The sequence below is a fragment of the Eleutherodactylus coqui genome, chromosome 1 (genome assembly GCF_035609145.1).
Source record: "Eleutherodactylus coqui strain aEleCoq1 chromosome 1, aEleCoq1.hap1, whole genome shotgun sequence".
Taxonomy (NCBI): domain Eukaryota; kingdom Metazoa; phylum Chordata; class Amphibia; order Anura; family Eleutherodactylidae; genus Eleutherodactylus; species Eleutherodactylus coqui.
Window position 1 is genome coordinate 456700639 of NC_089837.1, and position 16872 is coordinate 456717510.

General features: G+C 46.6%; 2 protein-coding genes across 2 annotated transcripts in view; both read left to right on the plus strand.

Annotated features, from left to right (window-relative positions):
• Positions 1-5931, plus strand: part of FAIM2 (Fas apoptotic inhibitory molecule 2) — a 31069-nt gene extending 25138 nt beyond the window's left edge. The window contains exons 10-12 of the mRNA XM_066593732.1: positions 708-803; positions 938-991; positions 4635-5931. Of these exons, the coding sequence (XP_066449829.1) occupies positions 708-803; positions 938-991; positions 4635-4784 (300 nt within the window). The 3' untranslated portion in view covers positions 4785-5931. The remainder of the gene's footprint in view (positions 1-707; positions 804-937; positions 992-4634) is intronic.
• A 3655-nt stretch (positions 5932-9586) lies between these two features.
• On the plus strand, positions 9587-14780 carry BCDIN3D (BCDIN3 domain containing RNA methyltransferase). Its single transcript, XM_066584127.1, has 2 exons — positions 9587-9788; positions 14159-14780. The coding sequence occupies exons 1-2, from the start codon at positions 9594-9596 to the stop codon at positions 14729-14731; spliced, it is 768 nt and encodes a 255-aa protein (XP_066440224.1). The 5' UTR covers positions 9587-9593; the 3' UTR covers positions 14732-14780.
• Positions 14781-16872: the final 2092 nt, after the last annotated feature.

Below are 16872 nucleotides of genomic sequence, written 5' to 3' on the forward strand. Positions count from 1 at the left end.
CTTGGTATTGCAGAAAAGTTTCCATTCACTTTAATTGGAACTTTGCCTGTAATACTAATTCTGGCCACTGCAGTGGGAATGGAGTTGTCTGCCTCCTGCAGAAATCAACTCAGTGAACAAGCACATGGGCCCGGCAAACAGCTGATTAGTAGGCTTTCCAGGCGGCATACTTCCACTGATCTACTACTGATGGCTTATCTTAAGGATAGGCTATCAATAGTTTATAACTGGACAACCCCTTTAAATTCTCATCCACATGGCTTGCACTGTAAATGTGGCAGATTTTCTACAGTACATGCAATTCTGCTGCAGAAAAACTGCACCCTTTATGCCCCGTGTAAACATACCTTTAAGATCTCATCATCTTCGTATCTGGAAAACATTAACAACAGCTTGAGGGCTATTTCAGACGACCGATACTTAGCTCCGCCCCCATCCCACCCCTCCCATTGCAAATAGTGGAGAGGGGCGGAGAGGGGGCAGGAGCTCAGTTCCTGCTCCTGGCTCTTCCATCCTCCCCCCCTGCAGACAAGGACACTATATCGGCTCGGCGTGAAAACCGAGCCGATATACGGTCGTCTGAAATAGCCCTGAGAAGAATGAGCTGTAAAAGCCTGTAGTAATACATCATACCCATTCATCGTAGCTAGAACTACAAGGTTCCCACTCATTTTGCTGACTGATAACTCATATCTTTCATTTCCCAGGTTGACTTCACTTCTTGCCATGGTCTCCTCTTTACACTGGTCATGGTACTTCTATTTAGTGGACTTTTCCTCGTCATCTTAATTCCATTCCAATACGTAAGTAACTAGCTCTTCCAGACGTTACTGCTTTTTGTAAGACTCATACGCTCATGTGCCCCTGGGATCATTATTCATTTGCAGTCTGATTGTTAATAGCCTACAACATATTTTATATCTACTTGTCTTTCCAGGTGCCATGGCTTCATGCGATCTATGCTGCTCTTGGGGCCATAGTATTTACCATGGTGAGTGTGAACATTGAATATGTATCTCTATGGTGTATGCTCTTATATGATTGGATATTTAGGAGAAGTAGGTCATCTCTAGATATAGTAATTTATATGAACCGATACACTGTTGTGTAGTATCATTTTTAGAAACATAGAAGATTGATGGCGCGGGTGACAGGTGAGTTGCGGCGGGGAGCGGGGGAGGGAGAGAGATCTCCCCTCCGTTCCTCTCCGCTCTCCCCCGCCACTCCCCGCCCCCCGAATCTTTAGAGACGAGCGGGGAGATACTCGGCTAAGGCACTACTCGCTCGAGTAATGTGCCTTGGCGAGTATACTCGCTCATCTCTACAGATTATCCAACTACGTCTGCTGAAAGTTTGTTCCAATCATCTACTACTTTTTGAGTAAAATACTATTTCCCAACATGGTTCTAATTTGCCCCAACTAATCTCAGACTGTGCCCACTTGTACTGTTTAGTTTCTTCCAACCATTTTAAGGTTTTGATCATGTTCCCCCTTTCCTTTCTTTCTTCCAGTCTATACAAATAGTAATAGTCACAATAGTGCTAGGAAGCTAATGTTACACTAAATAATAAATTAAAACACAAGGAACTTATCTGACTTTGATGGCAGCAGGAGCACGTGGACCAGACCAGAACGCCACCATGCAGAGCAATAACTGGCGTCTATAGAGAGGAGGGGCTTAAAATTAGGTACTACAATAAAGGTTGATTGGCTGGTTGGGGAAACCAGCTACTCGTTGATCAATCGAACCCCACACAGCAGACTTAAATTTAACACGTTGACATCCAGTGCAGGATGACAGGGCGCATGTGCCAATGCTCTGGTCACACGGGTCATGCTGACGTCATGACATTAACCCAAACCTGCTTCTTTGTCGCAAGTAGCATGCTGTGACAACTTTACAAATCAGAGAGTACATGTACAGAAACATTTTGAACTATAGGGGTCTATGTGTCCTGCTTACAAGAGCATCCAATATAGGAGGAAATAAGGGTGACACAAGAGGTACAAGTGTTTTTTCCGTACAATGGTCCAGCCATCTTATATATAAATAGGGTAGTATACATAAAGCTGTATGAGCCGTTCACCAGCGGCTATCTGTGTATGTACAGCTATGAAATGCATTAGGGTGTGAGGGATACAGTAGGATGAAGGGGTCAGATTCTGAGGGAGAATGTGAAAGGGTAAATGGAGAACAATTAAGGCCCATTTAGACACAACAATTATTGCTCAAAATTTGCTCAAAAGCCATCTTTTGAGTAATAATCGTTGTGTGTCAATGTGACCATCTTTACAGTTTTCTGCCAAACAATGTTTCTTAAGGCTCATTAACACTGGACGATTATCGCTAAAAAGCTAATCGTCGATCGTTTTAGCGATAATCAGCGTGTGTAAATAGACGCCGGGCACCCGCATTTCGGGCACTTTTAGGTGATCGTTAAAATCAAGCTCACCTAAAAATCATCACTCACTTTTATCTTAGTTCTCCACAGGCGAGTGCTGATAGCATTGTTTCCCCATGGAGAACAAAGGATCTGCCTGGGGCTATTAGCTATTAGCTGAGTTCAGTTAACGCTTCATTTGCATACATAATTGGTATTTAAGTAGCTGAGTAGATACTCAAATACCAATTATTTTTTATGCAAAGTAATGGCTCAAAGCTGTCACTCAAACTGTCGTTTGAGCGATCTTTTAGCGATTATCTGCTCGTGTAAATGGGCCTTTAGTTCGACTGGAAAACCATTGTTCAGCAGAAGAGCTGATAAGCAGGACCAGACACTGTGTTCTGCCCAGGAAGAGCTGATTACAGCTGATTATATTGTCTCAGCTGTCAGCCCCACTGGCAGAACAAAGGGAATGTAATCAGGGAATAGCAGGTGGTCTGTTCCCTGCATACAGCTCCAGGCAGCTCACAGGCTACTACTTGGTACTAATAGGCATTAATACCAAGTAGTAGTTTAGGCAAAATGATCGCTCAAAACCCATTTTTTTAAGCGATCATCTTTGTGGTGTAAATGCAGGGGATGTTATATGCCTCCATAAAGAGAGGCGTTTTTAAGGCATGTTTAAAAATGTTAATTTTTGATTAGCCTGACTGTCTGGGGTAGTGCATTCCAGAGGACTGGTGCAGCTCGGGAAAAAGTCTTGTAGACAAAAGTGGGAGGTTTGGATCATGGAGGATGTTAGTCTGAGATCGTTAGCAGAAGGAAACACATGATTAGGGTGGAAGACAGAGATGAGGAAGAGATATAGGACGGTGCAGCACTGTGGAGAGTTTATGGATAAGAGTTCACTTGAGTGGTCAGTTTAAACACAAAGATAAACTTTTTTTTTTTTAAACAGGCTTGTTCAGTTGTTTAGTTCGCTTTACCAGTGAATGAAAAGGACTAAATGATCGGTATTAAAACCAAGCGATTAGCGAACGAGCCAACGATGATTTTTGTGCCTGCATGAAATGATCGATAAGCGAACAATTTTTCGTTCATCGTTGGCTGTTTTCACTAAATGATAATATCATTCAAATTCAAATGATCTAGTGATTGTTTTTCAATGATAATCGTTCCGTGTAAAACTACCTTTAGTCGAGGCGGCAATAGATGAGGGCAACAATTAGAGTTTTTGCTTTATCCACAGTAAGGGCTCCTACACACTTGCGATTGCGTTTTTTGTTAACGCGATTGTCAATGGGACTTTCTATTGTAAAAAAAACGCAACGCACGCAACTGCGTTTTTGGTGCATTGCGTTGCGTTTTTAACATTAGAAAGTCCCATTGACAATTGCGTTAACAAAAAACGCAATTGCAAGTGTGTGGGAGCCCTAAGGGCTTATTCAGACGTCCGTATATTGGCCGGCTTTTCACACCCGGCCGATATACGGTGTCTCTTTCTGCAGGGGGAGGAGGCGGGCCCCCCCCTCGCCACTGTTTGCAATGGGAGGGGATGGGGCGGGACTTAGCCCCGCCCCCATCCCAGCCCTCCCATTGCAAACATTGGTGGGGGGCGGAGAGGGGGCGGGAACTCAGTGCACTGCTCCCAGCCCGCTTCCTCCCCCTGTAGAAAAGGACACTGTATATCGGCCAGGCGTGAAAACCCGGCCGATATACGGACGACTAAATAAGCCCTGAGAAAAAAGTGGGTTCTGGATATGTTTTTGAGCATGCAAGTGATTGACTATAGGGAGCAAAGGAAGGATCAAGTCAAATATGACCCCAAGACAGAACTACACACTGAAATGAAAGAGATGGAAATATCAGCCTTAGGTAGATCAGTAGATGGCTATGTCTTTTTATAGATTAGGTCTCTAGAATTTTTTGTTCGGAAAATACTGTAGCTACCAGGTTGGGCAAATTCCAAGAGACAGGTTGCCCATAACCCCAAATATCTAGCATCAAGCATTTCCTGCACAGTGGCCACTACAGGGAATATTTAGTATTACATCATGGCCAGGTCCAGGGTACTTTTTGTCAGGCTCTCTTTCAGTATCTAATGTTCATATAGTGAAACAGGGTATATAGATAGTCATTGTCTTCATAACATAACCCTTTCTAGTTTTCCCCTTTCATGTATATATGCCACGTCTAAACCTTTCCCATAAGATCAGACATTTGTAAGTTTCTCTTCCCCTTTTCTACAGTTTTTGGCATTTGACACTCAGATGTTGATGGGAAACCGACGGTACACGCTCAGTCCCGAAGAGTACATTTTTGGAGCGCTCAACATCTACTTGGACATCATCTACATCTTTTCATTCTTTCTCCAGTTGTTTGGCTCATCCCATGATTGAAGACATGCAATAAATAAATAACCATTCTAAACAGGTGCCTGCTGAGAACTCATTCATCCTGCTTAGCCTAACACTAGGGCACTACACACTGAGATCTACTGACACCACAGGCACACACATCAATGTAACCCAAATGCAACTGTCAGCCAGGCACATGCTTGTTGAAGGTCTGACTGTCACCAGAAATATTCAGTGTGATCTTGAGATTTGGTGAACTGCTAAATAATTGATTGCGTTCGAGAAAAGAAATGTGAATATCTGGCTTATTAATAAATAAGGCAGAAAACAGAAAATGCGTCCTACTACATATTGAACGCACCTGGAAGTCACCAAGAATAATTTATCTTAATGATGTAATGACTTCCAGCAGTTGTTGCTGCTTAGTTAAAGGGGGTGTGAATGATTAGAAAAACATGACTACTTTCTACCAGAAATAGCGCCACTGTTGTCTACAGGTTGTTAGTGGAATTGCAGGTCAAATTCAGTTATGTGAATGGAGCTGAGACGCTATACCTAAAATTGTACATGGGCGCTAGTAATATCAGTGAATGAAAATCTGCCATCAATTTCCCTGCAATTTTGACTTGTGTCCAATGCGTTGTTATGTTTTCACGACCGGCCGATATACGCTGTGATCTGATGCATTGGATTCCAATGCATCAGTTCACATTGCCGTATTTCTGAGACGTAAAAGCGCCCAGTCAGGCCAATATAGCACGGGGCGTTTTTACGCCGGAATACATCGGCCGCTGCATGGGCTCCTATAGGAGTCAATGACAGTGGCCGGAGGTGGGAGGGAGTTTAGCAGCGTCGCTGCTAAACTCCCTCCCTCTGCTCTCCTCCCCGCACGCTCTTTGCAATGGGAGAGGGCAGGACAGGGGCGGAGTTAAGTGCTGCCCTGTACCGCCTCCTCCCATTGTTGGTTGCAGACAAAGGGCAGGGAGGGGGCGACACAACATTGCCACAAGAAAATCGCAGCAATATTCTATTGGTTGGTCCATGGGAGATCACTGCTTTTTTTCTTGCGGCAATAACGCGATTTTGCGGCGCTACAAAGTCGTGAGATTTTGTAGCACCACATGCAAGGATTTTCGGTAGGGGCTTCAAATATAAGCCCTACCCTGAAAATAAGCCTTAGCTGCAGAAACAAAATATTGAATACATCACCTTAGAAGCACTGTCAGCTCTGTTGCATCTTCTTCCCAGTCTCCGGCACTGTTCTTCAGCATCTCTTCTGGGCGGGGATGGGAAAATCCTCTCCTCCAGGAAGTGCTGCCTCTGATTGGCTGAAATACTCAACCAATCAGAGGCAGCGCTCGATGAACCAATCACAGCTATGCATTGGCTGTGATTGATTCATCGAGCGCTAGCTCTGATTGGCTGAGGGCTGTGACTTCCTGGAGGCAGGGATTTTCTAATCCCCAGCCAGAAGAGGTGCTGAAGACAACTGCCGGGACTGGGAAGAAGATGCAGCTGAGCTGACAGCGCTTCGTAGGTAATGTATGTGTTTCTTTTTACTTTTTTTTTCTGCAGCTAGGTTATTACTTTTACAGTAGGATCTCCTACTGTCAAAGTTGCATCGCACCGCACGAAAATTGCGTTTTCGTGTGATGCGATGCAACAGAGAGGAAGGTTCCATTGGGAAACATGGGCTACAAAACCACACAAGTCACGTGCATATTGCGAAACCCGCAAGGTTTTTGACTTGCAATGTCACATGCTACAAAACATCGCAAATGTGAAGGAACCCGTAGGAATGCATGGGCTTCACATACATGTGATTTGTAGCATTGTGGCATCATGAGAAAATGACGCGACTTTGTCGCCCATAGGAACACGGCTTAATTAATCCATAAAAATCAATTGGTCCTGTTCCAGTGCGAGTTCCAGCCATATTGCAATCAGACATGTAACTATAGCCTAAGGGTTCTCTTACATGGGTTGACTATTGGCTGAAAAGCAGTTTTCAGTGATATTCATCCATGTAAAAGTAGTACCCGAGAGGCAAGAAATCGCTCATTAGTCACTAGTCGCTTTGCTTCAGCTCAGTGAAACGAAGTGACTAATGAGCGACTGCTTGCTCAGTGCATACAGGCAGTCATGCATCTATGAAGGACTGCCTGTTCACTATGAATGGATGCTGGCGGCCGGAGGAGATCTTCGTCGCACTCCGCCTCCATTCACTGAATGACTATGGCTCTTGTGTGACAGCCCAGCAGTGATAGTTGCCCCATGTGAGAGCCCTAACAGCCCGTGGACTAGAGAGGCGCTATTCTGCGTAGAAATCGGCCGTGGCTTACACAACCCATTTACCTGCTATTTATTGTTGCTTTCTAGGTGGATATTCAGTTATCAAGTATTTCTTGTCATCGCCATTGACTATCACTAGCACGATAATATGTGAGATAAGTATTGTGCATGATCTCTATTTTTGTATCCCATTTGAGCTGTAGTTACAGTGAATTATCAGCTGACATGCAGATTGATACAATAAAGACTTATATTCTTCTGACTTGTGACATTCTTTAAGATGTTAGTATTAATGTATAGACAATAGAGATGAGCGAGTATACTCGGTAAGCCACATTACTCGAGCGAGTAGTGCCTTAGCCGAGTATCTCCCCGCTCGTCTCTAAAGATTCGGGGGCCGGCGCGGGTGACAGGTGAGTTGCGGGGGGGGGAGAGAGAGATCTCCCCTCCGTTCCTCCCCGCTCTCCCCCGCCGCTCCCCGCCCCCTGCTGGCCACCGAATCTTTAGAGACGAGCGGGGAGATACTCGGCTAAGGCACTACTCGCTCGAGTAATGTGCCTTAGCGAGTATACTCGCTCATCTCTAATAGACAACCTTAACAGGGGTCCTTGTGTGGATCTAATATTCTGTATTCACATCTTATTGTAGGGCCCAATGTCCCAGGATGGATTTTCGCTGTGGAATTCGCTGCCAGACGCCCGCCGTGAATTCCACAGCAATGTCCGTTCATAACATGCTATGTTAAAAGATTCTTCCATGCCGACGAGTGGAAAACAACTGTGATTTTCTGATTCTGGGGGAAAATCGCAGCATGCTCTATTTTGTGCGGGAAATCTCACAGACGGCTTCCATTACAGTTAATGAAAGCCGCCCGATCCACGGCGATTCCAAAATGTCAATCAGTGCCTGCGTGTCATGCCCTGTACTGTACATGTGCGCCAGCCGAGACACCCGTGGCGATGTAGACAGGTGAGTATGTGTCTCTGGCTGGGCACCGGGTCTGATTCTGCTGCGAGATTTCGCAGTCAGAATCCGACCCCGGCCATGGTCATTCGGCCTAAAGCAATGTCTGGCGAGTATTGTTTGGGACACAGCTGACTACGACTACAGTGCACAGGCTGTACAGAATTCCATAGTCACTCAGTGACCCACCGTATGATGCCTCTTGGAAGCAATGTATGCTTTCCTAGTAGAGAAGACCTAGTATCTAGGAGACGAAAGGCATATATAGCAGACCCACCAAATTCAAAAGGCGCTGCATCACAGATCCATATAAATAATAGGCTTGGCCTTGAAGTTTCAAAAAAGACAAAAATCCATCAAGATGAACCTCTAATTCTGAACATACCCCATTGAAAACTCTGTCTGTTCCACTCTTGTCTGTACAGTGTAAGGCCGGCTGTCCACAGACGATGCCGCGGGAGCAGCCGCCCGGGAGCAGGAGCCGCCGCCGAATCTCCACCGGTCAGTCCTATTTGATAGACTGACCGCGGAGAATCGGGGCAATTCGCAGCATGCTGTGCATAGCAATGCTATGGGAAGCGTCGTCCAGCATGACTCGCTGACGGTTTACCGCCGGCGAATACACTGCTGTGGACAGGGGGCCTAAGGCCTTATTCACACAGGCAAGTGAGAGTTTGGTCGGTGAAAAACTGACGATTTCATTGTGAGTGTATTTGTGTTTAACTTCAGTTTTTGCATCTTAAGGGCTCTTTCAAACAGGCGCTGCGATTTTCGACCGCCTGCATAGCGGCCGAAAATTGCATGAACGGGAGGCAGCCGCGACAAAGTTGGAGCTGCATCTCCTGTTTTCTCGCCCATTCAGACGGCCAAAGGAAAAGCGTTCATCTCTGCTAAACTCTCTTCCCCTTTCCGCCCCTTGCTGGCTGCTGTACACTAAACTCCCTCCCCCTATCTACCACAGCCTATGGGAGCTGTCGGCAAGGGGAGAGGGAGGGACTTTAGCAATGTGAGCCGCTATTAAACTACTTCCTCCTTCCTGACAGCTCTCATAGGCTCCCATAAGAGTCTATGGGAATGTCTGTCGTATTCCAGCAAAAGATAGGAGAAGTCCTATCTTTTCCAATTGTGTGCAAATGCGGCCGGCCGAAATGCGCAGCGTATGCCTATCTTTCCCGGCTGGCCGATTTTACGTGCCGAAAAATTGCCCATCTGAACAGATGCATTGGAATCCAATGCTTCAGACGGTCAAAATAGGCAAAATAGCCACGATAAAACGCTCGTGTCAAAAGTACTGTAAAATACGCCGACAGAGCAAAAAGCGTAATTTGTTTCACAAAAACAGTGCGCTCATGTCCGCAAATTCGCATGCGCCCTTGTGACGCTGGCCTGCAGTGTACTACCATGATGACAATATATATATGTGTGTGTATAAGCACAGTGATGTGAGAATTAAGATTCACTCCAAGCAGTATGGACGCATTTGTGAGGTGTGGAGACATGAAAGTTGTCTTGGAGTTCACATTGTTGGGAGTGGTAAGATGGCGGCGGACCGGAAGTGTGTCGTGCAGCTCGCAGCAGTGAACCGCCGGAAATGAAATGAAGATGGATGGTTCCGAGCAGCGAGAAGACCCAGGAGCTGCTCAGTATGGAAATTTCCCGAATTATTACAGTTTTCACCCGCCCGGGACCCGCATAAGCTTGCTGCCCCCCGGGCTGCTGCTGGAGCTCCTGCGGGGACCCGGAGGGGAGAGCGAGCCGCTGCTGGCGCTGGATGTGGGCTGTAACACGGGGGTGAGTGGCGGCCCCGCACCGATGTCTGGTTTCTGGGACGTTTTTTTTAGAGGCTGGGAGACTGATTTACTGTTTATTTCCCATAAGGATTAAGGCGTGTCCTTGTAGCGACACGCGGAATACCAATCCGCTCACACGAATTGCGTGAAAAAGAGTAACCGCAGTATTAACGTGCGTACATGCCAAGATGGCGTGTGGCGATGGCCAGGATGCAGCCCGTATACAATGTCATGGCGTACTAACTGCGTGCCACTCACGTATATCTTGCCGCCTGCACGCTGCTGGACACGGGCGTGTGAGTCCGACCTTATGCACAAAAAATCTGCGTCCGAATATGGTAACAACAGGGATGAGATCTTCATAAATCGCGATTGTGCGCTGCGGAAACGTACCGCACGGATTGACCCGCGGCGCAGAGTTCGAAATCGACAGTGTTTCATTTTCTATATTGCAGATTTTATTCTGCAGCGCTTTCTTTTTTTTTTTAAAGGTGTAAAAAATCTCCCCCTAAGGTCCTTCATACTGACGACCGCAGTTTTGCAGCGAGAAAAGCGCGGCAAAATACCATCTTTTTTCTCATGATTTTTGAGCGGGGGCGCCGCTTTTCCTCACAGACACATCGCTGCCGCTTGCGATTTTTCTCCTGTGATTTTGCCAAGAATTTTTTGGCGTGAAAGTCCATCGCTTTCTAATGTTAAAAATGCATCGCTTCACACGAAAATCACAAGTTCGCGCTTTGTGATGCGATAAAAAGAAGGCTTCATAGGGAAACATGGAAGATGTAAAAAAAAAAAAAAAAATCGCAGAAAGAAAGAGCATGCCGCGATTTAATTATTTTATTTTTATAAATCGCCACATGGCAGGAGTGAAAACCTCACAAATGGGAATAAAACATTGAAACGCGTTGGTTTCATAATTCTGTGTTTCCACTCGCTGTTGAATCTTACGGTTTTATCGCGAGTGAAGGCGCTCTCAGGTGTAAACGTAGTGAGGCGCGACCTGAAACGGGCAAACCTTGTCTCAGGTCGATCCTTGATAAAAGTGTGATTCGGGGGGACGCCCACTGGCGTTTTTTTCCTATTGCGCTGCGAGAGCAAGTGAGAACACTCGCAGAGCGAGGAAAAAGCCGGGATATCGCCAGTCTTCTCAGTGGGGCCGGCGGCAGCAGCGCTAGTCCCATTGAAAAGATATGGAGAATGCCGCGGACTTCTGCCGCAGCTGTCACAGGAGTTTCCTTCATTTCCTTCTTTCTTTTTGTGTTCATTGGGAATGGCGCTGCTGCGGTCCCAGTGTAAGCGGTGGTTTGTCGCAAACCCTGCAGTATGATTTTCAGGGAAGCCAGTGCTGTCTAATGGTTTCTTCCGGACAAGCGATATTTCGTAGCCTGCGACGTTGCTAGAATACAGAATTGCGGCACGCTCTATAGAGCCGCGGTTTGCGAGGTTTTTTAGCCCATGTTTCCCTGTGGAGCCTTCTCATATGTTGCATCACAAGAAAACGCAGTAGGAAGTCCTAAAATAAGTCCTGGCTGCAAGTAAAAAAGCTAAACAAATGTAATACATCACCTGACAGCCGCTGCCCACCAGCACTTGTCTTCAGGCAATTCTTCCTGGTCTGAGGTTTGAAAAACCCCGCCTCCAGGCAGCGCTGCTTCTGATTTGTTCTGGAGCGACGTGGCTTAGCCAGTCAGAGGCAGCATTTGATGAACCAATCACAGCCATTCAATGAATGCCTTAAAGAAAGGACTTTTTTTGTTCTTTTTCTTTCTGACTTTTCCTTCTTTCTTTTTTTGGTCTCCTTCGTCACGGTCTTTATCATCTTCTTTCTTCATTAAAAGGGTTCTGTCATTAGAAGAAAAAAATCAGTACTTACGTATATTCCTCCTCCGGCAGTCTTCTTACCGGATCTTCTCTAGTCCCCCGCGTCACCTCACCTCCTGCCGGCCGGATCCTCTTCTTCCTGTTATGTAGCGTCCATTCTCGGCATTCTCCTTCCTGCAGGTCAGTGTAGGTGATGTCACTAATGATGTATCATTCACTGCCTAGTAAGGAGTGCTGGGCTATTGCCTTGATCGCGCATGCGTGCTGTCTCACCATAAGGCCTCCTTCCCACGAACGGATTTACGCCGCGTAAATTCGCGGCAAAAATCCGCTGCGTGGCCCCCTGCTATTAGGTTCTATTGAACCTAATAGCACAATGCTCACGATGCGTAATTCCACCGCGGAATTACGCACCGCGATTTTTCCCGTCCTCACCCGCAGCATGCTCTATTTGCTGCGGGTGAGGACGGGCTGTACGCGCTGACGGCTTCCATTGCAGTCAATGGAAGCCGTCCGTTCACGCTATCTCCCGCTGTAACCAGCGGGAGATAGCGTGAAAAAACGCTTCTCCGCCTACCGCCGCAGCGTCATTTGATGCGGCCGGCGCGTCATTTGACGCGGCCGGCGCGTCACGTGACGCGGCGGGCGTGTCACACGACGCGACGGCGGTGGGCGGGGAAGCGTCTTCACGCTATCGTCCGCTGGTAAGTATAGGGGCTCTGGGGGGCGCCGTGATGGGCTTCACTGCGTAATATTACGCGGCGGAGCCCGTCACGCTCGTGGGAAGGAGGCCTAAGTGTTCATATACTGTTTATTGCATAGAACCAATGCGCATGCGCAGTCTCGGCAATAGCTCGGCACTCCCTGCTAGGCAGAGAATGCTACATCACTAGTGATGTCACCTACATTGACCTGCCGGGAGGAGAACGCCGGTAATGTACATAACGTCACAGGAAGAAGAGGATCCGTCTGGCTGGAGGTGAGGTGACCTGGGGACTGCAGGAGTCGGGAGAAGATGCCGTAAGAAGACTGACTGGGAGGAATAGGCAAGCATTGATTTTGTTTTTGTTTGTTTTTTTGTTTTTTTTTTTTCTACTGACAAAACCCCTTTAAAGTGGCTGTGTGCTTGTAACATCCCAGTACAACCCCTTCCCTGCGCTAACATACCAAGTGGTGATATATTCCCCGCTCCTGCACTGTCCTCGTTCAGTCACTGCTGTGTTTTATAGCTGCATCCCTGCGCAGTTTATAGGACGTCGTAGGGGCTGCAGCCCATGAATTGCTAGGGTTGGCAACAGCCCTCATAACATCCCGTAAACCAGGCGGTAAACCCAGACCGGAGTGTGGTGGAACGAGGAGCGCCCAGTTGAATATATCACTATTTGTTAGGTGACCTAAAAGTGCTGCACAGGGCTTTTATAGGGATTCAGGAAACTGGTAGCTGGGGGCAGTTTTGCACCAAAATTTCAGCACAATTTTGGTACACTTCAGAGCCTTGTGTGACGCAGAGTGTTAGGGCAACATAAATGTAGTCCTAAGCTCTCGCTCACGACTTGAAGGTTGTTGGTACAATCCCTGCCATAGTACAGGTACCCAGCTCAAGGTTGACTCCGTCTCCCACCTTCCAAGGTCAGAAAAAGGAGTACCCAGCTTGATGGGGGGTAAAAGAGGACTGGGGAAGTCAATGGCAAACCACCCGCAAAAAACAGTCTGCCAAGAAAACGTTATGATGCAATCTAAGCCATCCCACTTCGATGGTGAGGTTCAAAGAGTGTCCAAAACCCATACTAAATCTGGCAGAAGACATGGATGCCAGTTTGGGGTTTTTTTAATGCAAATTGAGCAAGAATTCTTAGTAAATCTTCCCCACTCTTGTGATGTTCCAGTATCAGGAATGTAACAAGTAACCATAAGAGACCCGTAGTACCAGTAGGACTTGATCATCACCATTAGCAAAAATGAACTCACTGCTGAGCCTCATAGCAACTGCTATACTGGCTGCGCTGGTAGTTACACCCATCTCCCAGCAGCTTTGCTATCAGAAACGTGTCGGTCTCCCCGCCAGGCCATCCATCCATGCATCCTCTTCAGGCAGCCGGTGAGCAGACACATGGCAGGTCATTCATGTGCCGTGGCTGGGTCGCGGGCAGCCCAGGATAACATCAGAGACAGAAGAGAAGATGGAGCTCAGCTGCGGGGGTCACTAGGGGTACATGCCACTGCATATGGGACACTGTTAGGAGTGGGGATGGCAGGGCAGCGGGGTAAGTGACAGGCAGCATCAGCCAATCACCACCTGTGGGCATCCCCTGGATGTCAAGGTGTAAAACCCAGGTCTCCACCCATTCTTCCGGTGGAGACAAGATACACCAGTACCTAAAGTTAGTGCATGTATGGTACGAGTGGAGGGTAGAGATGCCCATTCTTGGTACGCTGAAGCTCTATTGTGATCCCTTTTTGTCAGTGCTACTATATGCTGGACAATTGTAGTTGTCTTATTGCAGTTTGTGGTGTAGGCTCTTTAGAATATTTACGTATTTTATATTGCAGGAGTTGAGTGTTGCTCTATACAACCACCTCACACAACCAGAGGGACATTCGGAAACACTGGAGAACACCCACTTCTTGTGCTGTGACATTGATCCTGATCTGATCGCTAGAGCACAAACTGCAAACCCTTACCCTAATGCCATCACATTCTCTACTCTGGACATTACCGATTCATCATCGCTGGACACCTTGCACCGTTTCTTGGCCAGATTTGGCCAATCCTCCTTTCGCATTGGATTCTGCATGTCTATAACCATGTGGATTCACTTAAATTACGGTGACAACGGACTAGTAGAATTTCTTAATCGGCTAAAAACACTGTGCGACTATGTATTGATTGAGCCTCAGCCGTGGAAGTGTTATCGGTCAGCAGCCCGCCGACTGCGCAAACTGGGCAGACAAGACTTTGATCACTTCCATACTCTAGCGATCCGTGGGGACATTGCAAAGGAAATCACCGAGATCATGACCAAAGATGGCCGTTCAAAGCTCCTTCACCGGTTTGGAAAAACAAGCTGGGACAGAAGTCTTCTGCTTTTCAAAATCCGAAGACCCATAGACTGTCCTACATAGTGGGGGGTTCTTTGTAGTCCAGTTTTTCATTAAAAAGCATAAAAACATACGCTCTCTATGGGCGTCGGCACAAGAAATATAAAGGGGGGAAAAAAACCAAACAGGTGTGCTGCGCATAACAGCACCCCCGAGTACGTGGCCATGGGGAGCTTTGTTTAAGAAAAAAAAGTGCAAGAAGTTCTGGTTTATGTTCATCCTCCTCCCAAAAAAGGAATTCAAGTTAAGCAATTTGTCTTATGTACCCTGAAATGGTATCAATGAGAAGTCGTAAGGTCACGGCACATGGGGTTTGGCGCCACACAAAAAGAAAAAAAAATGTAATTGTCTTTATTGTGCAAAAGTAGTAAAACAATATTTGTCATGAACTGAGCAGCACGAAGAATAAAGTTGTCGTGTTCTTTACACCAGAGGGTGAATGCTGGAAAACTAATCCTAAAAAAAAAACACTAGTGGAATTGCAGTTTTTATTTATTTACTTTTTTTTTTAAAGCATCACCTCCACTTCACCCCCCTCGCAAAAAAAAGAACCCCTTAAAGGGGTTCTCCAGGTGAAAACCATTTTGTAATGTAATATGGCCATTCCTTAGCCAGAGAGGTCTGCCTTGGTGTTCACTTGCGCTGTTCTCTTGGTTGCTTTGCTGATCGCATGACCACAGTGTGCCACTCAGCTGCCCATGGCTGATTGCTCTAGGGACCTATTTTTTTTTTCTTCCTCTAAGTACCTCCTCCCCCTCAACACAGCCTGAACCCCTCCCTGCCGCTCTTTCTAGCAGCTCAAGCTCCTCCCTCTCCCCCATCCTCAGCCAGACTCTGCCGGGCGGACAGAATGAAGGATGACGACCCAAAGGGGACAGAGAAGTTTTGGTCACATGACGCACCTGGGTTTTGGTGGTTTACCTACTGACAGTTAGTGTCCTTGTGGCAGTAAAATGCTCACATGACTGGTGGTGTTCCGGCACATCTGAGGACTGGAGCACACCTCTTTATGTAAATGACACCCATATTACATACGGTGGAAAACCGTTTTTACCTGGAAAAACTCTTTTAGGACCAATAGACACATTTGTCCTATAGTTTAAGACTTTCAAGTTTGATTAAATCATTTAGGGTCATAAAAGGGTTAAGACGTAAAACTAGACCCAGGTCTTAAGGGTATAAAGACGGCTCTCCTGGGATAGTCTGACTCCCACTTTAAAACTCAGTTTTACAAGTAGTACATAACCCCCAATCCTTACGCTGCAGAAGTATGTTTCTTCTGCTCCTGCGGCTCCGCACCATCTGGGCAGGATACTCTGTGTTACAAAAACTAATTATCGCTACAAAAAGTCATTTATTGGGTGGGGAGGTATAATAAAGATACACACATTGTCAAAAACAGTCCCTCGCCTAGAAGGAGTTGTCGGGATGGAATGAAATTTGATACGTGTGATTGTAACGTTGATAATAAGTATTCACGGACCGAAAAAACGCCTATTCACCATGTATTTTGGCCTCTGTGCATTTTTTTTTCTTCGCTCATAAATACCCTGTTTCCCAGAAAATAAGCCCTACCCTGATATTTTGGCGAGGCTTGAAATATAAGACACACCCTGATAATAAGCCCCAGGTGTATTACATGAAAAAAAAGGAATACTCACCTCGCATGCTCGGCCTGGGTCCTCCTGCTGCTGGCCGGAGCTCCACCGTGCGTTCTGCAGTCCTTGTTTGCCCACAGAAGATCACTTCCTGGTTACAGGATTCATAAATCACACCTCCAGGAAGCGATAGCTCTAATTGGTTCTTGAGTGCTGATCAGCCAATCTATGCAGTGCTCGAAGAACCAATGCAGTGGCTTTGATTGGCTCACAGAGCACTACATTGATTGGCTGAGCAGCAGTTGAAGAACCACTCATAGCCATGGAGGCAGGATTTATGAATTGTCCATTTAATGCCACGGCTCGGAGCTCCGGAGAGCAGCGGGAGGGACCTGGACCGAGCCTACTAGATGAGTATAATAAGATATACCCTGAAAATAAGACACCATGCCTCTTAGGGCAAAAAGTAATATAAGACAGGGTCTTATTTTCAGGGAAACATTGTATGCACCTTATTTACGGACAAGTAAAAAACGCAAGAAAGCTGATTCACTTCTTACGCAAATA